Source organism: Eucyclogobius newberryi, unplaced genomic scaffold (assembly GCF_026437365.1).
Source record: "Eucyclogobius newberryi isolate DKJ021-1_F unplaced genomic scaffold, fEucNew1.0.hap1 SCAF_12, whole genome shotgun sequence".
NCBI classification, from domain to species: Eukaryota; Metazoa; Chordata; class Actinopteri; order Gobiiformes; family Gobiidae; genus Eucyclogobius; species Eucyclogobius newberryi.
In genome coordinates, this window is record NW_027315746.1 from 31407443 (window position 1) to 31427372 (window position 19930).

The following is a 19930-nucleotide window of genomic DNA, read 5'->3' on the forward strand; positions in this document are numbered from 1 at the left end:
CCCCAATCCCGAGCGCCTGAAGCTCTGGGTATGGCCGCTGCAGGGCCCGGCCTGACCTTCTCGAAGTACGCCGGGGAGATTGGGAACACAATAAGCAATGCTCGTGCCCGGTCTACCCGTCTTCTGTATTCCTGCAAGTGGAAACTGTTTGACGCCTGGTGTCGCAAAAGCGGGGAGGATCCAGTGCATTGTGCTGTGTCAACGGTGCTCACATTCCTGCAGGAGCTACTTGGCCAGGGGCGCTCTCCATCTACCCTGAAGGTATACATTGCCGCAATTTCTTGTGGGCATGTGGGGTGGAATGGTTTCTCGGTTGGCCGTAATCAAGATATTTCCCTTTTTCTAAAGGGTGCTCGGCGTTTGCATCCGCCGGCCCGGTCTGTGGCCCCGGCCTGGGACCTGTCCCTGGTGCTGGAGGCGTTGCGATCCTCTCCATTTGAGCCTCTGTCGCAGGTTGACCTTAAATGGCTGTCAATGAAGACGGCATTCCTTCTGGCGATGGCCTCTGCGAAGCGGGTGAGTGAGCTCCAGGCTTTGTCCGTGACAGACTCCTGTTTTCGTTGGCACCCCGACAACTCTGGGGTTTCCCTTTGGCCGAATATAGATTTTGTTCCAAAGGTGATTTTGTCGGAGGGGCACAACCGCCCGCTACAACTTGCACGTTTTGGTGCGGGATCTGCCGCCGAACAGCTGTGTCCTGTCCGTGCGCTTGAGGCATATGTGCGTGCTACAGCGTTGATACGCAAATCTGAGAGCCTGTTTGTTTGTTTTGCCGGCCTGCGCAAGGGCCAGGCTCTGTCCAAACAGCGTCTCGCGCGCTGGATTGTTGCTGTAATCACGGAAGCCTATACTCGACAAGGGCGACCGTTGCCGTCCGGGGTGAGGTGCCACTCCACAAGGGGGCTCTCAACTTCGTGGGCCGCTATGAACGGGGTGTCCTTGGACGTGATCTGTGCGGCGGCCTCTTGGACATCCCCGAATACATTTGCAAGATTCTACAGAAATATGTCGGTGTAATCCCTCATTCGTCCAGGCGTGTTCCATAGTAGAAAAAGCTTCAGTTGTAGTCATCTGGACTCAGTTTAAAAAAATAGACGTTTCGACTCTCATCCAAGAGTCATTGTCAATAAAAGAATTTAGATCGAGAACTCCGATATTAATACTGTTCTGTGGTAAGACCCACCCATTGGGCGGAGCCTTCCTGAAGTAGAAAGAGTTGTTTGTTTCAACAGAAACTCCCCCCTTGTATCTACCGAGCTAGCCTATTCAGAATCTTAATGGGCTATTAGAATCCTCTTTGTCTTTGTGAGACCCTGGCTCAACCACCCTGAGTACCTGATTAGCATCCGAATGTCCTTGTCCTGGTCCTCTACCTTTCCAGGGGTTCAGTAACCCATTATAAATAACAGGAAGATTAAACCTTAGCCCTCCATTTCTGTTTAAAGAAGGTCTTTCTTTTTTAACAAAAATAGCTTCCTTGACTCCTCTTTCAAACCATCTTTTCTCCCTGCTTAAAACCTTCACCTCACCGTCTTCAAACGAGTGATTAGAGGCTTCAAGATGGAGATGCACGGCACTCTGAGGTCCTGAACTTGTATTTCTTCTGTGCTGATAAAGCCTCTTGTGTAGAGGCTGTTTTGTCTCACCTATGTACCGTTCTTTACAGCTTTCTTCACTGCATTGGATCGAATAAACTACATTGCTCTGTTTTTGAGTCGGCAACTTGTCCTTAGGGTGAACCAGTTTTTGTCTTAAAGTGTTTCCTGGTTTAAAATAAACAGGGACTTCGTGTTGTCTAAAAATTCTCTGCAGTTTTTCCGACAGGCCAGACACATAAGGGATAGAAACACCCTTCCTTCTCTGTTCAGTTTCCCTTTTGTCCTGCTTTTTGGTTCTCTTCACTCTGTTGAGGGCCCAAGCGGGGTAACCACAGGCTGAGACAAAACAGCCTCTACACAAGAGGCTTTATCAGCACAGAAGAAATACAAGTTCAGGACCTCAGAGTGCCGTGCATCTCCATCTTGAAGCCTCTAATCACTCGTTTGAAGACGGTGAGGTGAAGGTTTTAAGCAGGGAGAAAAGATGGTTTGAAAGAGGAGTCAAGGAAGCTATTTTTGTTAAAAAAGAAAGACCTTCTTTAAACAGAAATGGAGGGCTAAGGTTTAATCTTCCTGTTATTTATAATGGGTTACTGAACTCCTGGAAAGGTAGAGGACCAGGACAAGGACATTCGGATGCTAATCAGGTACTCAGGGTGGTTGAGCCAGGATCTCACAAAGACAAAGAGGATTCTAATAGCCCATTAAGATTCTGAATAGGCTAGCTCGGTAGATACAAGGGGGGAGTTTCTGTTGAAACAAACAACTCTTTCTACTTCAGGAAGGCTCCGCCCAATGGGTGGGTCTTACCACAGAACAGTATTAATATCGGAGTTCTCGATCTAAATTCTTTTATTGACAATGACTCTTGGATGAGAGTCGAAACGTCTATTTTTTCAAACTGAGTCCAGATGACTACAACTGAAGCTTTTTCTACTAAAGATTCTACAGAGTGAATGTGGTTTCTCCACAACCGCTGGAAGAGGTTCTCCGGCAACACTCTTCTGCGTCCCATTGAGGTATGGTTTTGTCTATTCCTCGGGACTCTGCTGGTATTCGTCATCCAGTGCTTTATGCACCGCCTCTGGCGGTCAGTAGGGATGAAATAGAATGAAAGTTACGACTGTAACTACAGTTCTATGAATCCCGGATGACCGGGACCATCCGGTCCCTCGGAATTCTCGTGCTTTGCGAGAAGGTTTCCAGGGACTGAGCTCCCGGTGTCACGTGACTATATAGACTCACGTGAGTGAGCCGGGGGGGTCAAAGGTGACTTTTTTGTTATTAATTCTCGACCTGTGTATGCGCAAGGATGATCATCCAGTGCTTTATGCACCGCCTCTGGCGGTCATCCGGGATTCATAGAACCGTAGTTACAGTCGTAACTTTCGTTTTGTGTCATCAAAATGTTGGGACATTTCACAAAATGTTGTGCAATCCACAAAACCAAGGAAAGCTAGCTCACCAAAATGATCAAACCTGACTTTAATCTGATCACTGATGTTATCAAAAATGTTAAAGAACCATTGCCTCCGTTCATCTCAGACTGACATAACTCATCCCAAAACAAACTAGACTGAGCAAACTAAAAAAAGTTTAAAAGTTTGAACACAAAAAATCGGGGCAAGCGGGAGACAATCCCAGGATCTCTTGAACTCCAGGCCGTGTCGCTAACCACTAGGCTAAGTAGGTGAGGTATAAATGTATGCACCGATTTTAGAGGTATCACTCTGTCTGAAGAAACCCTGGTGTAGGTCTTCCTTCAGTTATAACCTCTTCCTTTGATTGAAAATCCAGATTTGCGAAACGTTTTAACTTGGAAATGTAATCGTCCCGATTCTACATACAAAATAATAACGAAGAAGATAGCGCACATGTCCACACACGGCCGGGCTCTTCCATGAGGCACACGTACTGATGCCTCGCAGAGTGAACATTTTCTGCAGTTTTATAATGAATCTGTGAGCCTAAAACACGTTTCAGAAATACATTTCATACATTATCGAGAATAAGGAAGCACAGAACACATCGTCAGGGTGTTTTATTTGTTAAAAACTGAGGGAGATAGCGACACATAATTTGCATTGCACCAGCAATGCAAATTATGCAATGAGTGTGTGTGTGTGCTCCGAGAGGCAGAGCAGGTGCTGCCTCCTCCCTGTATCTGAACGGCAAACATCTGAACATTTTGACATTCTTATTTGACAAAATATTGTTCGATATTGGATTCAAACGGAAAGGGGATTTATAATACATACCAGATGACAAAATATTTTTATTTTCATTTTTAATGTTTTTTTTTTTTTAAAGATTGACAGGTGAGGCACTGCCTCCCCTGAATGCATGTCACTGGTACCTTGTCACTGCCCTGGAAAATGAACGTGTGACGTAACTGCGCTACTGTGTTATAAAAGTAACATATATATATATATATATATATATATATGTATGTGTGTTATATATATAACGCATTAGAGTATTCTGGCATACCGATAATAAACATTATTGTATAACCAATATCGTTTGCCAAAAATCCCTTAGCGTTGCTGAGCACAGTAAATAATCAATAAAACATCTATTAAACAAGCAACATAAATACATTTAACTGAGCTTTATTTATCTGACAGATTACCACAATACAATGCCATACAATAGGTATGTGTAGGCCTGTTCTCATGCAATGAAAAACATTTCTAAAACAAAACCGACAAAACAACAAAACCGTTGCTGTCGCTGTTACTGCCTCCCCCGCGGAACCCCCCCGGAGTTCCCGAGACAACTGGCCTCGCGAGGCCAACGCCGCTGTGCCTCCCAGCTCACGCCAAGTGTTCAAGCGCTGTGTGTGCAGAGCAGTATGGCCCGCAATGTGCGGGGGGCAGTCAAGGAGGCTCCGGACGAAGCTGGAGCGGCAAGTGGAGGTGGTGTTGGGCGCAGCAGCAGAAACTCACCCTTGTGCAGTGGATCCAGAGGTGACGGTGATCTGCAGTGCCTACTCCTCTGCCCTGGAGGTTTAGGGGCTGCAAAACGTAGTCCTCACAGCTGAGCCATGGGCTGAGCGTGGGCAGAAGATGCGGGAGACTCCAGGGGCCAAACCTCTTTTGTAGGTCCAAAAATGAGCACGGTGCCCTGACACCATTGTGTGACCCGACCAAAGTCCATGAGCTCTTGATGGGTGTGGAGATCACCAGAGCCTTGGCCCTGGCTCCCAAACCGGCGAGGAACACACAGCGCGGATACTCTTTGCGGATACTGTTTGTTCCAGCTCGGCCACCCGCTGGCGCAGGCCAGTGCAACTCTCACAGCCGGATGAGGAAGTGAGTGACGGCATCCTAGCTTGAAGTAGCTGGTCAGTGTACTAGTAGTTTAAAACGTTAAAATCCAGATATACAGTGGTTGAAAGTAGTTAATCCAGATACAAATTTCATAAAACACTGTTATAGGCTGCATTTGATACAAAACATATCCTTAAAAATATAAAATCAGTTTGGGGAGCTCCATCTTTCGAGCAACCGAGACGCGGACCGGAAGTTTACCATTTATCACTGCAAAATGACTTTAAAACTGAAACAAAAGGAATCAATGAATGAGAGAATCTAGGAAAAGCTTTTGTGCTTTAGTTAAGTAAAAGGCCGTGGCTAGAGAGCCGCGGCGCGGTCAAATTGCAGTGCAGTTTCAGGGACCGCTGTATTTCCCTTATAGCCCGTTATAGCCTCCTGGCTAACCTTAACCTTAACCTTAACCTTAACCTTAACCTTAACCTTAACCTTAACCTTAACCTTAACCTTAACCTTAACCCTAACCCTAACCCTAACCCTAACCTTAACCTTAACCTTAACCTTAACCATAACCATAACCATAACCATAACCATAACCATAACCTTAACCTTAACCCTAACCCTAACCTTAACCCTAACCTTAACCCTAACCTTAACCCGGCGCGGTCTAAAACGGCGCTAAACCGCACTCAAATAGCGGCGCAGTTTCAGGAGCCGCTACGTGCGGCTGGCACAAAAATAACATGGCTTTTTCGGCCGCGCGCCGCTGCACTGCAGACACTCCCTAAGTAAAATGCCAGTGGCATTAAAACAAAGTGTAAATATAAAGGAATTCAAAAAATAATTACATACTGTTTTAAGGAGATATGAGAGTGCTGAAATTAATACAAGAAAGGATTACAATATTGTACATTAAACTGACTGGTTTGAGTGTAAGCAAGGTATAAAATATGATTATTGAACAATGAGGAATAAGGGGTGGGATTAAATACGTTTTTACTTTCACCTACTCCTTTCTTATTGTATTATTTGTAAATGAGAAACATTTTTATGGTTATGAAGTAATGTTATTGGTTTTCTTAGGCGCTAAGAATCAGAATTTTGTTGTTAAACAAATAAAACAAAACATACAATTAAATGGTTAAATATAAAAAAACACACAAAAAAAACATAATAAACAAGGAGTTGGATGACAAGGACTGAACCAAATATCAAGCACTAGACTGAAATAACATTCAGCTCTATTTCAAACTAGAAGTTAGCCCTGTGGGACGCAGACACAGGAGCAGCGGCAGGAGACTTTGAGGTGAACACCCAGAATAAATCACATCAGTTTGCATGAGGATTTCTTTTGCAAATCAGGAAACAAATTTGATTTGAGTTCTGCCTGTCTAACGAACTTTTTGATATTCTACAGAGCCATCAGTTAATTTTTTTACAGACAACTTTACTTTTTCCAAAACCCTTATGAGTAAAAACATTTTCAAAATCTAGGTCCGTTACATCGCTTGCAATGGTGTAACCGGGCTCCACCCTGGACCCAGGCAACGTTGGACCATACTTGCCGACGTGGAACCAACTTCCTGTAGACCCACCATCCGCAGGACCATAAGGGGCCGGTGCAATGTATGGGGCAGGTGCCTAGGGGACCAAAGTCACGCACGCGCCTCTAGCACTGGCGACATGGAATGTCACCTCGCTGGCAGAGAGGGTCAAGCGTTACAGTCTAGATAAGATAAGATATTCCTTTATTGTCCCACATGGGGAAATTTCATATAGATATAGTCTACCTCACTGCCATACAGCTCGTATTCTGGAAGAACTATTTTCGAGAGAGGCTGTACACTTCCCTGGCATTACCCAAGGTGAGAGGTGGCAAGCTGGAGTGGGCTTGCTCATAATCCCACATCTCAGCCCCAACGTGTTGGGAGTTTACCCCAGTAAATGAGAGGGTCACTTCCCTACGCCTTCGGGCCGGGGACAGCTCTCTCTCTGTTGTGTCAGCCTATGAGCCAAACAGCAGTGCAGCGTACCCGGCTTTCTTTTAGTCCCTGTGGCAATCACTGAACACTTTGATGGACCCCAGAAGTAAAGAATGACGTTAAGCTGAAGAAGGAGTCCAATCAAACCTGAAGTTCGTGCTGTTGCAGAGGAAGACTTGAATTTTAAAAATTCTGGCAAATTGCCTGATGCTTCAGGAGGAGTAAGCGGATCTTCACCAGCACAGTTGACAGTGTGGATGGGGAGCTCAACGGAGTATGTCGTCAGACAGTGGAAGGAATACTTTGAGGATTTCCTTAATTCCACTGTCACGTCTTCCGCGGAGGAAACAGAGGCTGAGGACTCTGAGGCAGACTCGTTCATCACCCAAGCTGAGGCCATTGAGGCACTCTCCTTGTTACAAGGCTCCGTGGGTGAATGAGATCTGTTCCAGATATCTAAAGTTTCTGGATGTTGTGGGACTGTCTTGGCTGACAGGTCTCTGCAACATTGTGTGCTGGTCTGGACAGTTCCTCTAGATTGGCAGATAGGGGTGGTGGTTCCCCTGTTTAAGAAGGGGAACTTCAAGATGTAATTCAATTACAGAGGGATCACACTCCCAACCCTCCCTTGTAAGGTCTACTCCAGAGTACTGGGCTGGAGAATCCAACCGATTGACGAACCTCAGATTCAGGAGGAGCGGTGTGGTTTTTGTCCTGGATGTGTAACACTGGAACAGCTATTTACTCCCCATCGGGTGCTTGAGGATTCAAGGGAGTTTGCGCAACCAGTCCAAATGTGCTTTGTGGATCTGGAAAAGGCTTTTGACCGTATCCCTTTTGTTGTCTTTTGGGGGTGCTCCGGGAGTATGGTATATATGAGTATATATATATATATATATATATATATATATATATATATATATATATATATATATATAAAATCAATGAAGTCACAAACATTTTGCCAATTTGTCCCCAGTCTGAAAATATTTATTTTGTTTGGACATGGTCAGAAAATATGACATAGGTCGAGGTAATTAAACTGTTATCTAGCAACCATACTGAAAACAAGAACCTAAATCCTTTTTTTCTGAATGATTGTTTAAACTTTCATGAAATAGTTTCAGTTAAGTCTGTTTTTTTAATAAGTCTGTTAATAAAAAAAAAATTGAATTACTTCATAAATTGCAACTTAAAGATAGATCAACTATGATAAATATTTAGCACAGGTGCTATCCTACTAAACTAAGTCATAATTAGAAAAACAGATATTGACTTTAATATGTTTTGTAGTTTTTCCTGGCCGAGAAGGAGGGTCTAAGGACAGGGGAGCTTGGGACATTTGTCTAAGGACACCATGAACATTGTTTAATCCTTTTTTCACTGTCCGAGACAACCGCTGTTTTTGGGCGTTACAAAAATAAATTTAATTGAAATTGGATATGTCACTCCTCTCCTTGAACCGACACCTTAACGTGGTGGAGGGGTTTGAGTGCCCGAATGATCCCGGGAGCTATGTTGTCGGGGGCTTCATGCCCCTGGTAGGGTCTCCCAAGGCAAACAGGTCCTAGGTGACGGGTCAGACAAAGATCGGTTCAGAAGCCCTCTATGATGACAACACGAACAAGGCAGTTTATGTCGCCCGGATCGGCGTCACCGGGGCCCCATCCTGGAGCCAGGCCTGGGATGGGTGCTCCATGGCGAGAGCCTGGTGGCCGGGTCTTACCCCACGGGGCCCGGCCGGGCACAGCCCGAAAGAGCGACGTGGGGCCGCCCTCCCGTGGGCCCACCACCCGCAGGAGGATCCATAAGGGGCCGGTGCAGAGAGATCTGGGCGGCAGTCGACGGCAGGGGCCTCGGCGACCAGATCTCCAGACACAGAGACTAACTCTGGGGACATGGAATGTCACCTTGCTGGGGGGTAAAGAGCCCGAGCTTGTGCGGGAGGTTGAGCGATACCGACTAGATATAGTCGGCCTCACCTCCACGCACAGTTTGGGCTCTGGAACCCATCTCCTCGAGAGGGGCTGGACGCTCCACTTCTCTGGTGTTGCCCGCGGGGAGAGGCGGCGGGCTGGTGTGGGCTTGCTGATAGCCCCTCAGCTCAGCCGCCACGTGTTGGAGTTTACCCCGGTGAACGAGAGGGCCGCGTCCCTCCGCCTTCGGGTGGGAGACAGGTCTCTCACTGTTGTGGCGGCATACAGGCCGAACAGCAGTGCAGAGTACCCGGCCTTCTTGGAGTCCTTGGGAGGGGTACTGGACAGTGCACCGACCGGGGACTCCGTTGTTCTACTGGGGGACTTCAACGCCCACGTGGGGAATGACAGTGACACCTGGAGAGGGGAGATCGGGAAGAACGGCTTCCCCGATCTGAACCCGAGCGGTGTTCAGTTATTGGACTTCTGTGCTAGCCACGGATTGTCCATAACGAACAAAATCAGTGCACATGGCACCAGGACATCCTAGGCCGGAGGTCAATGATCGACTTTGTTGTCGTGTCATCAGACCTCCGGCCGCGTGTCTTGGACACCCGGGTGAAGAGAGGGGCAGAGTTGTCAACCGATCACCACCTGGTGGTGAGTTGGATCCGCTGGCGGAGGAGGAAGCCGGACAGACGGAGTTGTGGTCGCAAGGCCTCCGGTGCCTGTCGTGGTGGCAACCCCCGAACCCGGTGGTGGACACCGGAAGTAAGGGATGCCGTCAGACTGAAGAAGGAGGCCTATCAGGCCACTCTGGCTTGTAGGTCTCCGGAGGTCATCGACGGGTATCGGCAGGCCAAGCGAGCCGCGGCTCGTGCTGTCGCAGAGGCAAAAACCCGGGCCTGGGAGGAGTTCGTGGAGGCCATGGAGGAGGACTATCGGTCGGCACCAAAGAAATTCTGGCAAACCGTCCGGCGCCTCAGGAGGGGGAAGCAGTGTCTCACCAACACCGTTTACGGTGCGGGTGGAGGCCTGCTGACCTCGACTGGGGATGTCGGACGGTGGAAGGAATACTTTGAGGACCTCCTTAATCCCTCAGTCACGTCTTCCGAAGAGGAAGTAGAGACCGGGGACTCGGAGGCTGGCTCATCCATCACCCAAGCTGAAGTCACTGAGGTTGTTCGCAAACTCCTCGGTGGCAGGGCTCCGGGGGTGGATGAGCTCCGCCCCGAGTACCTAAAGTATCTGGATGTTGTAGGACTGTCTTGGTTGACACGTCTCTGCAACATCGCGTGGCGTTCGGGGACCGTGCCTCTGGACTGGCAGACCGGGGTGGTAGTCCCTCTGTTCAAGAAGGGGGACCGGAGGGTGTGTTCCAACTACAGAGGGATCACACTCCTCAGCCTCCCGGGTAAGGTCTATTCCAAGGTACTGGAGAGGAGAATCCGACCGATAGTCGAACCTCGGATTCAGGAGGAGCAGAGCGGTTTTTTGTCCCGGTCGTGGAACACTGGAGCAGCTCTATACCCTCCATCGGGTGCTCGAGGGCTCATGGGAGTTTGCCCAACCAGTCCACAGGTGCTTTGTGGATCTGGAGAAGGCTTTGGACCGTGTCCCTCGGGGTGTCCTTTGGGGGGTGCTCTGGGAGTACGGGGTCCGGGGAACCTTTGCTCAGGGCTGTCCGGTCCCTGTATGACCGGAGCAGGAGCTGTGTTCGCATTGCCGGCAGTAAGTCAGACCTGTTCCCAGTGCATGTTGGACTCCGCCAGGGCTGCCCTTTGTCACCGGTTCTGTTCATAATGTTTATGGACAGAATTTCTAGGCGCAGTCAGGGGTCGGAGGGTGTCCGGTTTGGGGACCACAGGATCTCATCTCTGCTGTTTGCAGACGATGTTGTCCTGATGGCTCCATCAAACCCGGACCTGCAACATGCACTGGGACGGTTTGCAGCCGAGTGTGAAGCGGCTGGGATGAGAATCAGCACCTCCAAATCCGAGGCCATAGTTCTCGACCGGAAAAAGGTGGCTTGCCCTCTCCAGGTGGGTGGGGTGTCCTTGCCCCAAGTGGAGGAGTTCAAGTATCTCGGGGTCTTGTTCACGAGTGAGGGAAGGATGGAGCGTGAGATCGACAGGCGGATCGGTGCAGCGGCTGCAGTGATGCAGTCGCTGCATCGGACCGTTGTGGTAAAGAGGGAGCTGAGCCGAAAGGCAAAGCTCTCAATTTACCGGTCGGTCTACGTTCCCACCCTCACCTATGGTCATGAGCTTTGGGTAATGACCGAAAGAACAAGATCGCGGATACAAGCGGTCGAAATGAGTTTCCTCCGCCGTGTGGCTGGGCGCTTCCTTAGAGATAGGGTGAGGAGCTCGGCCACACGGGGGGAGCTCGGAGTAGAGCCGCTGCTCCTCCACGTCGAGAGGAGCCAGCTGAGGTGGCTCTGGCATCTGTTCCGGATGCCTCCTGGGCGCCTCCCTCGGGAGGTGTTTCAGGCATGTCCCACCGGGAAGAGGCCCCGGGGAAGACCCAGGACACGCTGGAGAGACTATGTCTCTCGGCTGGCCTGGGAACGCCTCGGGATCCCCCCGGAGGAGTTAGAGGAAGTTTCTGGGGAGAAGGAAGTCTGGGAGTCCCTGCTCAGACTGCTGCCCCCGCGACCCGGCCCCGGATAAAGCGGCAGAAGATGGATGGATGGATGGATATGTTTAATGTGAATGAAATTCACACAATCAACAACATTCCTGTGATTCACATGAATAAAATTGCTGCTTCTATTGAAACCAACCACCTACCAACGTGCAACTATGTCTGTTTTTGACCTTTTAACCTATTATATTTGCTCCTCCAGCTCATATTCTATTCAAGCAGATACTCTTAGATCCACGAGCACCAATCTAAGACGTGCTGCTGGTACCTGACTGGATCAGGCTGGTGCGAGTGGTGTTCCTCCTCAAGTTGAAGGTCCCGTCGGCCTCGGTCCTGGGCACCTGCCTGTACCGGCGGAGCACCCCTCTGCGCACCCGGGCACACAACACGGACATATCCAACCAACGCCAAAAACGACTCGAAAGGTTCAATAAAATGTGTCAAAAGTTTGATAATTTCTTCAATTCTATCCAGCAAAAATGAACCTCAATTGTGGCACAGCATATATCCGGTTTTCAAATTTTCAGAAACGAAGTTCCGAGATTCCAAAATCATTTAAAGCCAATATGTCCCAGTAGTGAGAATACTTAGCACTACAGACGACAAATATATTCTTCCCCTGCAGTGCATACAACTCACCTGGCCTGTGGAGTGACACAGGCCAGGCATGCGAGCCAATAGGAAGTCGAGTTAAGTGTGCAGTGGGCGGGGCTTACCTGGATCTACAGTCTCAGGTTTCGGCCCTTTGTAAATGCAAATGAAACCAGATGGAAAGGTGAGCCGGCTATCAGGTGACAACAGGACCAGGATGTGCTTCCAAAAGCAGCAGAAGCCTAAGTAAACAAAGAACTGCATGGTGCAATTTGGAGTGTTTGAACCAGGTAGGACAAAAATATTATGCATTATTAGGGCATGAGCAGGAAAGTGCAAAAGCACTATATTAACTGTAAAAGGAGGGAAAACGCAAAAATGTAGTAGTAAGAAATGGCAAATAGGCAAATAAATTGTATTGAATGTTAGAGCTCAGTGAGCTCTGACGCTGAGTGAAGACCCAGAGAAAAAAAATGGCTCTGAGTGGAAAGATTTCAACGTAGGCAATAGGTAGTGTCAGGACATGTAAAAAAAATACATTAGGCTGAGCAAAATAATATGTCTGGAAAAAAAAATATCAGCATTTTGCTGAAAAAACGTCAAAATCTTTAATTTTTCAATTATTTTGCCCACTCACCGACCGGTCTTTCCTGAACCACCGTGTCGAATATTTTTATCACGCAGATAGGTAAACCTGTCTTTCATCTCAAAGGACTGATAACACACTGCGCACCGCATGTGCGTCTTCGTATTCAGTCCCCCACATGTTTCTGTAATATAACAGATCGCGCGTAGGAGGCGTCATATTGCCTTTTACAAGTTGGTTTGCCCTTGTCGGCGCCACTGAAGTGTCCATAGTAATGTCACCCTCTGTCAGGGTGTGAAATTTGACTTACGCAAATGCATTCTGGGATTGAAACACCCCCAGCAGCGTCATCACAACAAACATGGCGGCGCCTGTGTCCCCCGCATGTTCCCCCCGCTCGCCTTCGCTACCAAAATAAAGGATAGCGGCGTACAAAAGGTCGATTGAAATATCTTAAAATCGTGAGATTTAGTCTCCCGATCGGGTTGATAGAGACGTTTTCCGGCATTGACTGTTGAAGCCTGACCCCTGGTGGTCACTCCGACTCAAAAAATGACAAAATTTTGATCTTTTTTTTTGCCTTCAAAGTAAAAAAAATAAGAATTTGCCTACCGTCCGACCCACTTGGAAAATGTTGACTCGGGTAACAGCAAACAGACAATTTATTTGGGGTAGCCTTATGACCCCACCCTAAACCCTACAGGAGGTTGGTCATATTGGATCAAATCTGGTAATTGAAAACCGAGACATATCTTTTGAAATCTCCAACAGTTCATCAAAAACATTTAGTCAAAATGTGCAAAACAATGTGCTATGCAAGATTATTAACTTGATAAATAGACTGTTGAGCATGACCAATATATAATTTATTTTTTAAATTGCAATTTGTTTTGGGGAAAAACTAGCACAGGCAGAATTGTGCTAATATGCTAAGTGAGTTTCCGTCTTTTAAAATGGCTCTCTGTGCTAATATGCTAATTGAGTTTCCGTCTTTTAAAATGGCTCTCTGTGCTAATATGCTAATTGAGTTTCTGTCTTTTAAAATGGCTCTCTAGCGCCCTCTTCAAATGTCCATCCATCCATCCATCTTCTTCTGCTTCTCTGGGGCCTGGTTGCAGTGGCAGCAGTCTAAGCAGGGACTCCCAGACTTCCCCCACCCCAGACACTTCCTCCAGCTCCGACGGAGGGATCCCGAGGCGTTCCCCAGCCAGCCAAGAAATATACACCCTCCATCCTGTCTTGGGGAAGACCCAGGAACGTGCCCGGAACACCTCCCGAGAGATGCGTCCAGAAGGCACCCGGAACAGATGCCCAGGCCACCTCAGCTGGCTCCTCTCGAAGTGAAGGAGCAGCGGCTCTACTCCAAACTCCTCCCATGTGACTGAGCCTCTCACCCTATCTCTAAGGGAGTGTCAAACAACCCAGCAGAGTAAACTCATTTCGATCACTTGTATCTGCGATCTTGTCCTTTCGGTTATTACCCAAAGCTCATGATCATAGGTGAAGGTAGCAACATAAAACTGTTGAGCGTATGCACATCTGCAGAAACTAGAAGGCCTAAACTTTCTAATGATGCATCATACTCACAAGTGGGCTGTAAGATCCTCTTTTAATAAGCAATGCTATTTGGGTATGTCCAACCATTGTGCACAGGGCGAAATAGGCGAATGGTAACAGGTTAAATTATTCCCCAGAGTAAGAGTTATACTCTTCATTTCATCGCTTTCCTCTTGGTTGCACTGCTTCCAGCCCCAGGTTGAGATTTGGAGGGCTGGTCTTTTTGTTATCATATTCAGCCATCATGTGTTGCCATCTAAATCTTCCCTCAGGCCTTCAGAATCAACAGTGCGGGTGCTTGTAGCTTAAAGTGAATGGAAATGAAAATTTTGTGTCAACCAATCAGCTTTAGAGTTGGCTATTGTACGCCTTCTAGCAGGCGTAATGCTTGCACGTCTTTTGATTGGATTACCAATATTGAGAGGCAGGTCCTATGGGCAGGTCTATGCAGAACCTCAGAACTAGGAAACTGATTTTGATAAACAAATTAATTTGCGTACTACTATGCTGTTTTTTCAACCTACAATGGCGGAAGGAGGAAAATATATCGATGTGGTCGAGGATATAACTATAACGTCATTCTCAAGAAAAGTTAGGCATTGTAAGGAGAGGTCATCCGACGCAGATGCTACAAAGCCTGTCACAGGCGGGTTTGTGCGCCACTTTCAAAGTTCCAACTACGAGAGCTATCAATGGCTCACAGGCTCCAAGAAGCACTGCAAACTGTACTGCTGGAAATGCTTATTTGCAAGTGACTGATTTGGTCAACGAGACTCCAAAGTACAGCTAGGCACTTAGAAGCAATGTTGCTTTGGAAAACTTTTGGGGACGAGAGGATCTACAGCTCAACGAATAAGCGCGCAGGGCAACGGAGCTGCACAATGAAAAGGTGTAGAAAAATAGGGAAATATTGAACTAGTTGAATTGTACTTTATTGTACTCTTCCCCTGCAATTCTCTGACAAAAAAAACAAAAATTCTTAACAAAACCAGTACATGAAACACATGCCTGAAAAGGAGCATGATAACAATCTAATACATGCCTCTTCACCAAGAGAAAAATAAACAATTGGCCATCCAGTTCTGTATGCAACATCAACATATCCCTCACATACTAGGGATGTCCCGATCCGATCACGTGATCGGAAATCGGGCCCGATCACGTCGTTTCAAACTTGATTGAAATCAGATGTTGCATCCCGATCAGTGATCGGATATACATTTTACTCTTATTAGCTTGATCAGCACTATACATCTCTCACCTCTTTATAATGCATGAATGAATCACGACATTTTACTGCCGTAAAGTGTAAACTTCACTTACAGAAAACTTTTGTTTTCTGCCATGAGACCCTGCATGCCCAGGGAATTTCATGGATCCCACACAGCAGAGCGCATCAAACAGATTAAGGAAAAAATGCTCAGCATCGGGTCAATGTAATTTTGCCACAACGGTGCTAATGGGGGTGCGGAGTGCGCATTCTTGCCAACTTAGCGAACATGAGGGCTTGCTTTCCCAACGCGTTGTAACAGACACCGTGGCTACTGCGAGGAATATTGTAGGTCACTTCAAACACTTTCCCCTGGCTTACTCTCGACTCGAAGACATTCAGACGAATTCCATCAAGAAAAACAGACATTTTATTATTTAAGCCAGAAGATAATTAAGAGTGCAGTTCTGAAAAGCACATTACTGTCCTTACTTGACACTGTTGCACTTTCATTTAATAAGCACTTGGCTTTTTTGTTTACATGCTTGCTGGGTATTTTAAGTTGAGCTGCTATTTTTTATTTAATTCAAATGCTGCCATATTATTTCTTATTCAAGCTACCTCAAAGAAAGGTAACAAATAAAATAAAAACTGGGAACAACCTGTTTATGTTGCATTTGTGCATTTTTTTAATGTGTTAAGAAGGTATCGGATCGGGACTCTGTATCGGCAGATACTCAAAATCAGATGACTCAAAATCGGATCAGGGCCAAAAAAAACCTGATCGGGACATCCCTATCACATACATGACATTATTCGTCTTTATTATAATAATTATTAAGGACACAGGGAAAAAACATGATCCATAGATAAGAGATACAAATAATCATAATAATTAAAGCCGTGCGCAAAAATAAAGGCCCCACTTGACAGTGGGGTATGAGCCACTGAAAAGAGCACACCTCTAATCCCCCCCTCCTACATTACCCATCCCCCACAAATGGTAACAACTTTATACTACTTAATTCAACTGTTTTACAACCTCACGGTTCAAGATAGGGTTAAAGTTTTGTCCCCATTGGCTTTTATGTTCAGTGTGATGTTGAGAATAAGTGTGCCAAATTTCACAGTTTAAGACAAAGTCATATTTTTTATCCCATTCAAAATGCCTGTAAACCAAAACGCATCCAAGTAAGTGGATATATTTATCAGGTTGCCACAATAACATGCCATTTACCACCACCTACTGTAGATAGAGAGAGACTGGTTCAGAATTAACTCTCAGGGGTAAAAATTGGGGTGGTTTGTGGGGGAAAAATAAAAATAATAATAACGGAAACTCTTTTTTCCTGCTATAAAAACTAGAGCACCTTGTGCCCAGTCACCAGTGGCGACTGGTGATGCAAAATATATCAGATTCTGTTGCAGGTGAGTAGGAAAAAGGCGTGCGTGATGCTTAATTGAGTCAATCTCAGGGGTTCGGCGGAAGTCAAGACACACATTCGACTCATATGATTTGTGATGACACGGCCCGCTTAGCCTATCTGTGCTGCAGAGAATTTGGTGCGCTCGGTAGTCAACTTGTGACTGTCGAGATGATACGTCCTGTGATTTCTTTCTTAAAATTTTAAACTGAATCAAAGCGCACCTTTCTGGGCCAAGTCTTGGTACCAGCTTGCCCCTAAAAGGGCCAAAAGGACCAGGGAAATCGCCCCAGAGTTTATCCTGTATCAAATCTCTCCTTTTTTGCCTAAGTCTTTGCACCGGATTGGCCCCAAAAGGGCAAAAAGGACCACGGAAAAGGCCCTTGAGTCGAGCCTGTATCAAAGCCCTCCTTTCTAGGCTTAGTTTTGGCACCAGCCTGGCCCCTAAAGGGCCAAAAGGACCAGGCCAGAGTCCCCAGAGACTAGCCTGAATCAATGCCCTTGTATCAGGGCTAAGACATGGCACCAGCCTGGCCCCAAAAGGGCCATTACCCTTGTTCTTTTCTATAACTACTATACTATAATATAATATATTTGCGAGCAATCCTTTTCGAGGATGCTGGACATAAAAATTAAGAAAATGAACAGATTTTTGCAACTTTGTTGCAAAAATGACATGACAGTGGCACTTGCCAAGGCCTTTCTGAACAGGTTTCAGTAAGGCAAATGCAGAAGTCACACTGATTTGCAGTAAATATTCATTATGATGTTTTTGTTTCTGTGTGAAAATGTTGTTCTTAATACACAGTGATGTTGATGCACGGTTCATTTTGTGCACCAGTAAAATATAAACTGTACCTAGGTTTTGAATTTGAAAAAATCACATTTAATTTTTCCAATTAAGAAGGGTTCGATGAATGTGCTTAAGAAACTGGTGGGGTACAGTACCTCCAAAAGGTTAAGAACCACTGCGCTAAATGTAGCGTCACGCAATGTAAACGTGACGCTTCGTCAGGCTGGCGAAGGCCTAGTTGCCGACACGTTGCCTCCCCACCTGTAAATAAATTTCACTTGCAAGTAAGACAGTGTGCGGGATTTTTCTTTAAATGTCCAAAATGGAATATTTTACATAGACTGTATGAATATATATTTTAAATACACATTTACAACTGAATTAATTAAGTTAACACACTTTATTTCCATCTTTGACAATGGCAATACTATGACTTAGAAGCTGATACCAGATGTGAGAAAATATATAATATATTTGATATAAAATTACATTTTACTTTACACAAAAATCTCAGTGATACTGTCCCTTATAGTGCATAGCAGCAATTACTAAATTAAGAGAATATAAAAAACAGTTTCATAAAACAGCTTCTAAGTGGCATTAGTTCTCATCTCTTGTCTCCACAGATTTCCGTCTCTTCTGCATGCGCAGCCAGGGAAACGTACTGCTATCCTGGGAACGAGCCAGAACGAGCCTGCAGGTGTGCAGTAGCACACAGGGAATGATTGACATGACTGTCCACGCCAAGAGGAAATGAGACTATGATTGTTCACAAAAATCGCTCCTTTAACATTTTCCATTTAAGAAAATGTTTAACCTGTTACCATCCACCTATTTCGCCATGTGCACAATGGTTGGACTTACCCAAATGGCATTGCTTATTAAAAGAGGATCTTACAGCCCACATGCAAGTGTGATGCATCATTAGAAAGCCTAGGCCTTCTAGTTTCTGTAGATGTGCACATGAACACTGTCAGGGCTTCAGAACTTACATTTTTCCCCTAGAAAACAAACCTGTCGACAGAAAAATTGGTGGATGGTCTCATTCTGTAGGTAACAGTCTGAAGAAAAGATCGATGCCAAACACCATCTTATAAGTCAAACAGGTCATTTGTTATGGACGGAGAAATGCGCCGGACGAGCCTTAATCCTGACCATCGTCAACGAAGAAAACTTTGTTTACTTGACAATATCTCGAAATCGGATAACTTCAGGAAAAATAAAAGTGGATATTGTTTTTCAATGGTTCCTTATGGAGAGACCGAGTACAAGAATGTACAGAATTAAAGCCGTTTAGTCCATCATTAACAGCAAACAGGTAGGACATGCGTTTGTAAAAGTTGAGACTTTCTCACAAACTATGGGTAATTGCTTCTTGTGGCATATTATTCAATGTAAATCAATGAGATATTATCAATGGGATCTAAAGTATAGAAGTGGAGAAAAAAACAGAGGGCGCACTTTTAGGCAGTAAGCAGTACAGATACATAGGTTAAAAAATAAAGAGAAGAGGTTTGCCTGAACTTTTAATACTCAAGTACAGATACACAAATTTGTTCTAAAAAGCTTCAGAAAGACTTTAATATTGCAGGTTTGTGGAGCCAATCCAAAACAAATAATGATGGTTCGACGTTTGCGGATTTCCATTTTACAAGTCTGAAATTATGAAATAATACAATTCTAGAACTCAAAAACAACCTATACTGCATACGAGATGCATTCCATCCATCATATTACAACCAACAATCAATATGCATAACATTGCCACATTAATCATTTAACTTCATTGTTACATAACAATTAAGATGACAAAAGAGACCTTATGATATCCAGTTCTATCCCACCTGCTCCCACGTACTTTAGCCTTTTATTTATCACACAAGTGATATATATGAAACGCTGCATGCAGGAGTAATTGTTTGGCCCTGCCTTGTTGTCTGCAAGTGTGAGAAGGTTATTTTTACTCAGATTTATGATGAGATTTGAAACGCCCATCTGTGCTCAGTGTCTCATATTGTCCCGCATCTGTGCCCGGCAGACAAGCTTCGCGCCGGGTATGTACTTTGTCATATCAAGACGTTAATGTGAGTCCTCCTCCGCAAGCACAGGGGGAACATCATCCCTTATGACGGGGTTAAATGCTCAGGTGGACACAGTTAAGCAGAGTTCAACAGAAAAGAGAAATATGCAACATTAAAGTAGTTGATGGTGAAATTAATTTGTTTTACCCTGATTCCCGCTAACTTTTAATATGTTTTCCCCCCACAACAGCACAAAACGGCATAACCACACAAAACAAAACGCTCGACACAGAGAAGGAACATAAGATTCATGCATAACATCCACTCATAA

At 45.7% G+C, this 19930-nt stretch overlaps 1 protein-coding gene and 1 long non-coding RNA gene across 6 annotated transcripts in view; both read right to left on the bottom strand.

The window, feature by feature from the left end:
* The window catches only part of efr3a (EFR3 homolog A (S. cerevisiae)), a 150177-nt gene extending 138349 nt beyond the window's left edge, over window positions 1–11828 (bottom strand). For 2 of the 5 annotated variants that reach the window (XM_072441923.1, XM_072441921.1), the window contains exon 1: window positions 11686–11828. In XM_072441923.1, coding sequence (XP_072298024.1) covers window positions 11686–11812 — 127 coding nt within the window. In that variant the 5' untranslated portion in view covers window positions 11813–11828. The remainder of the gene's footprint in view (window positions 1–11685) is intronic. The other 3 variants (XM_072441922.1, XM_072441924.1, XM_072441925.1) reach the window with 3 other exon arrangements.
* LOC140356743 (uncharacterized) overlaps window positions 1–19930 on the bottom strand; it is a 522351-nt gene that overhangs the window by 287868 nt on the left and 214553 nt on the right. The window lies entirely within an intron of this gene.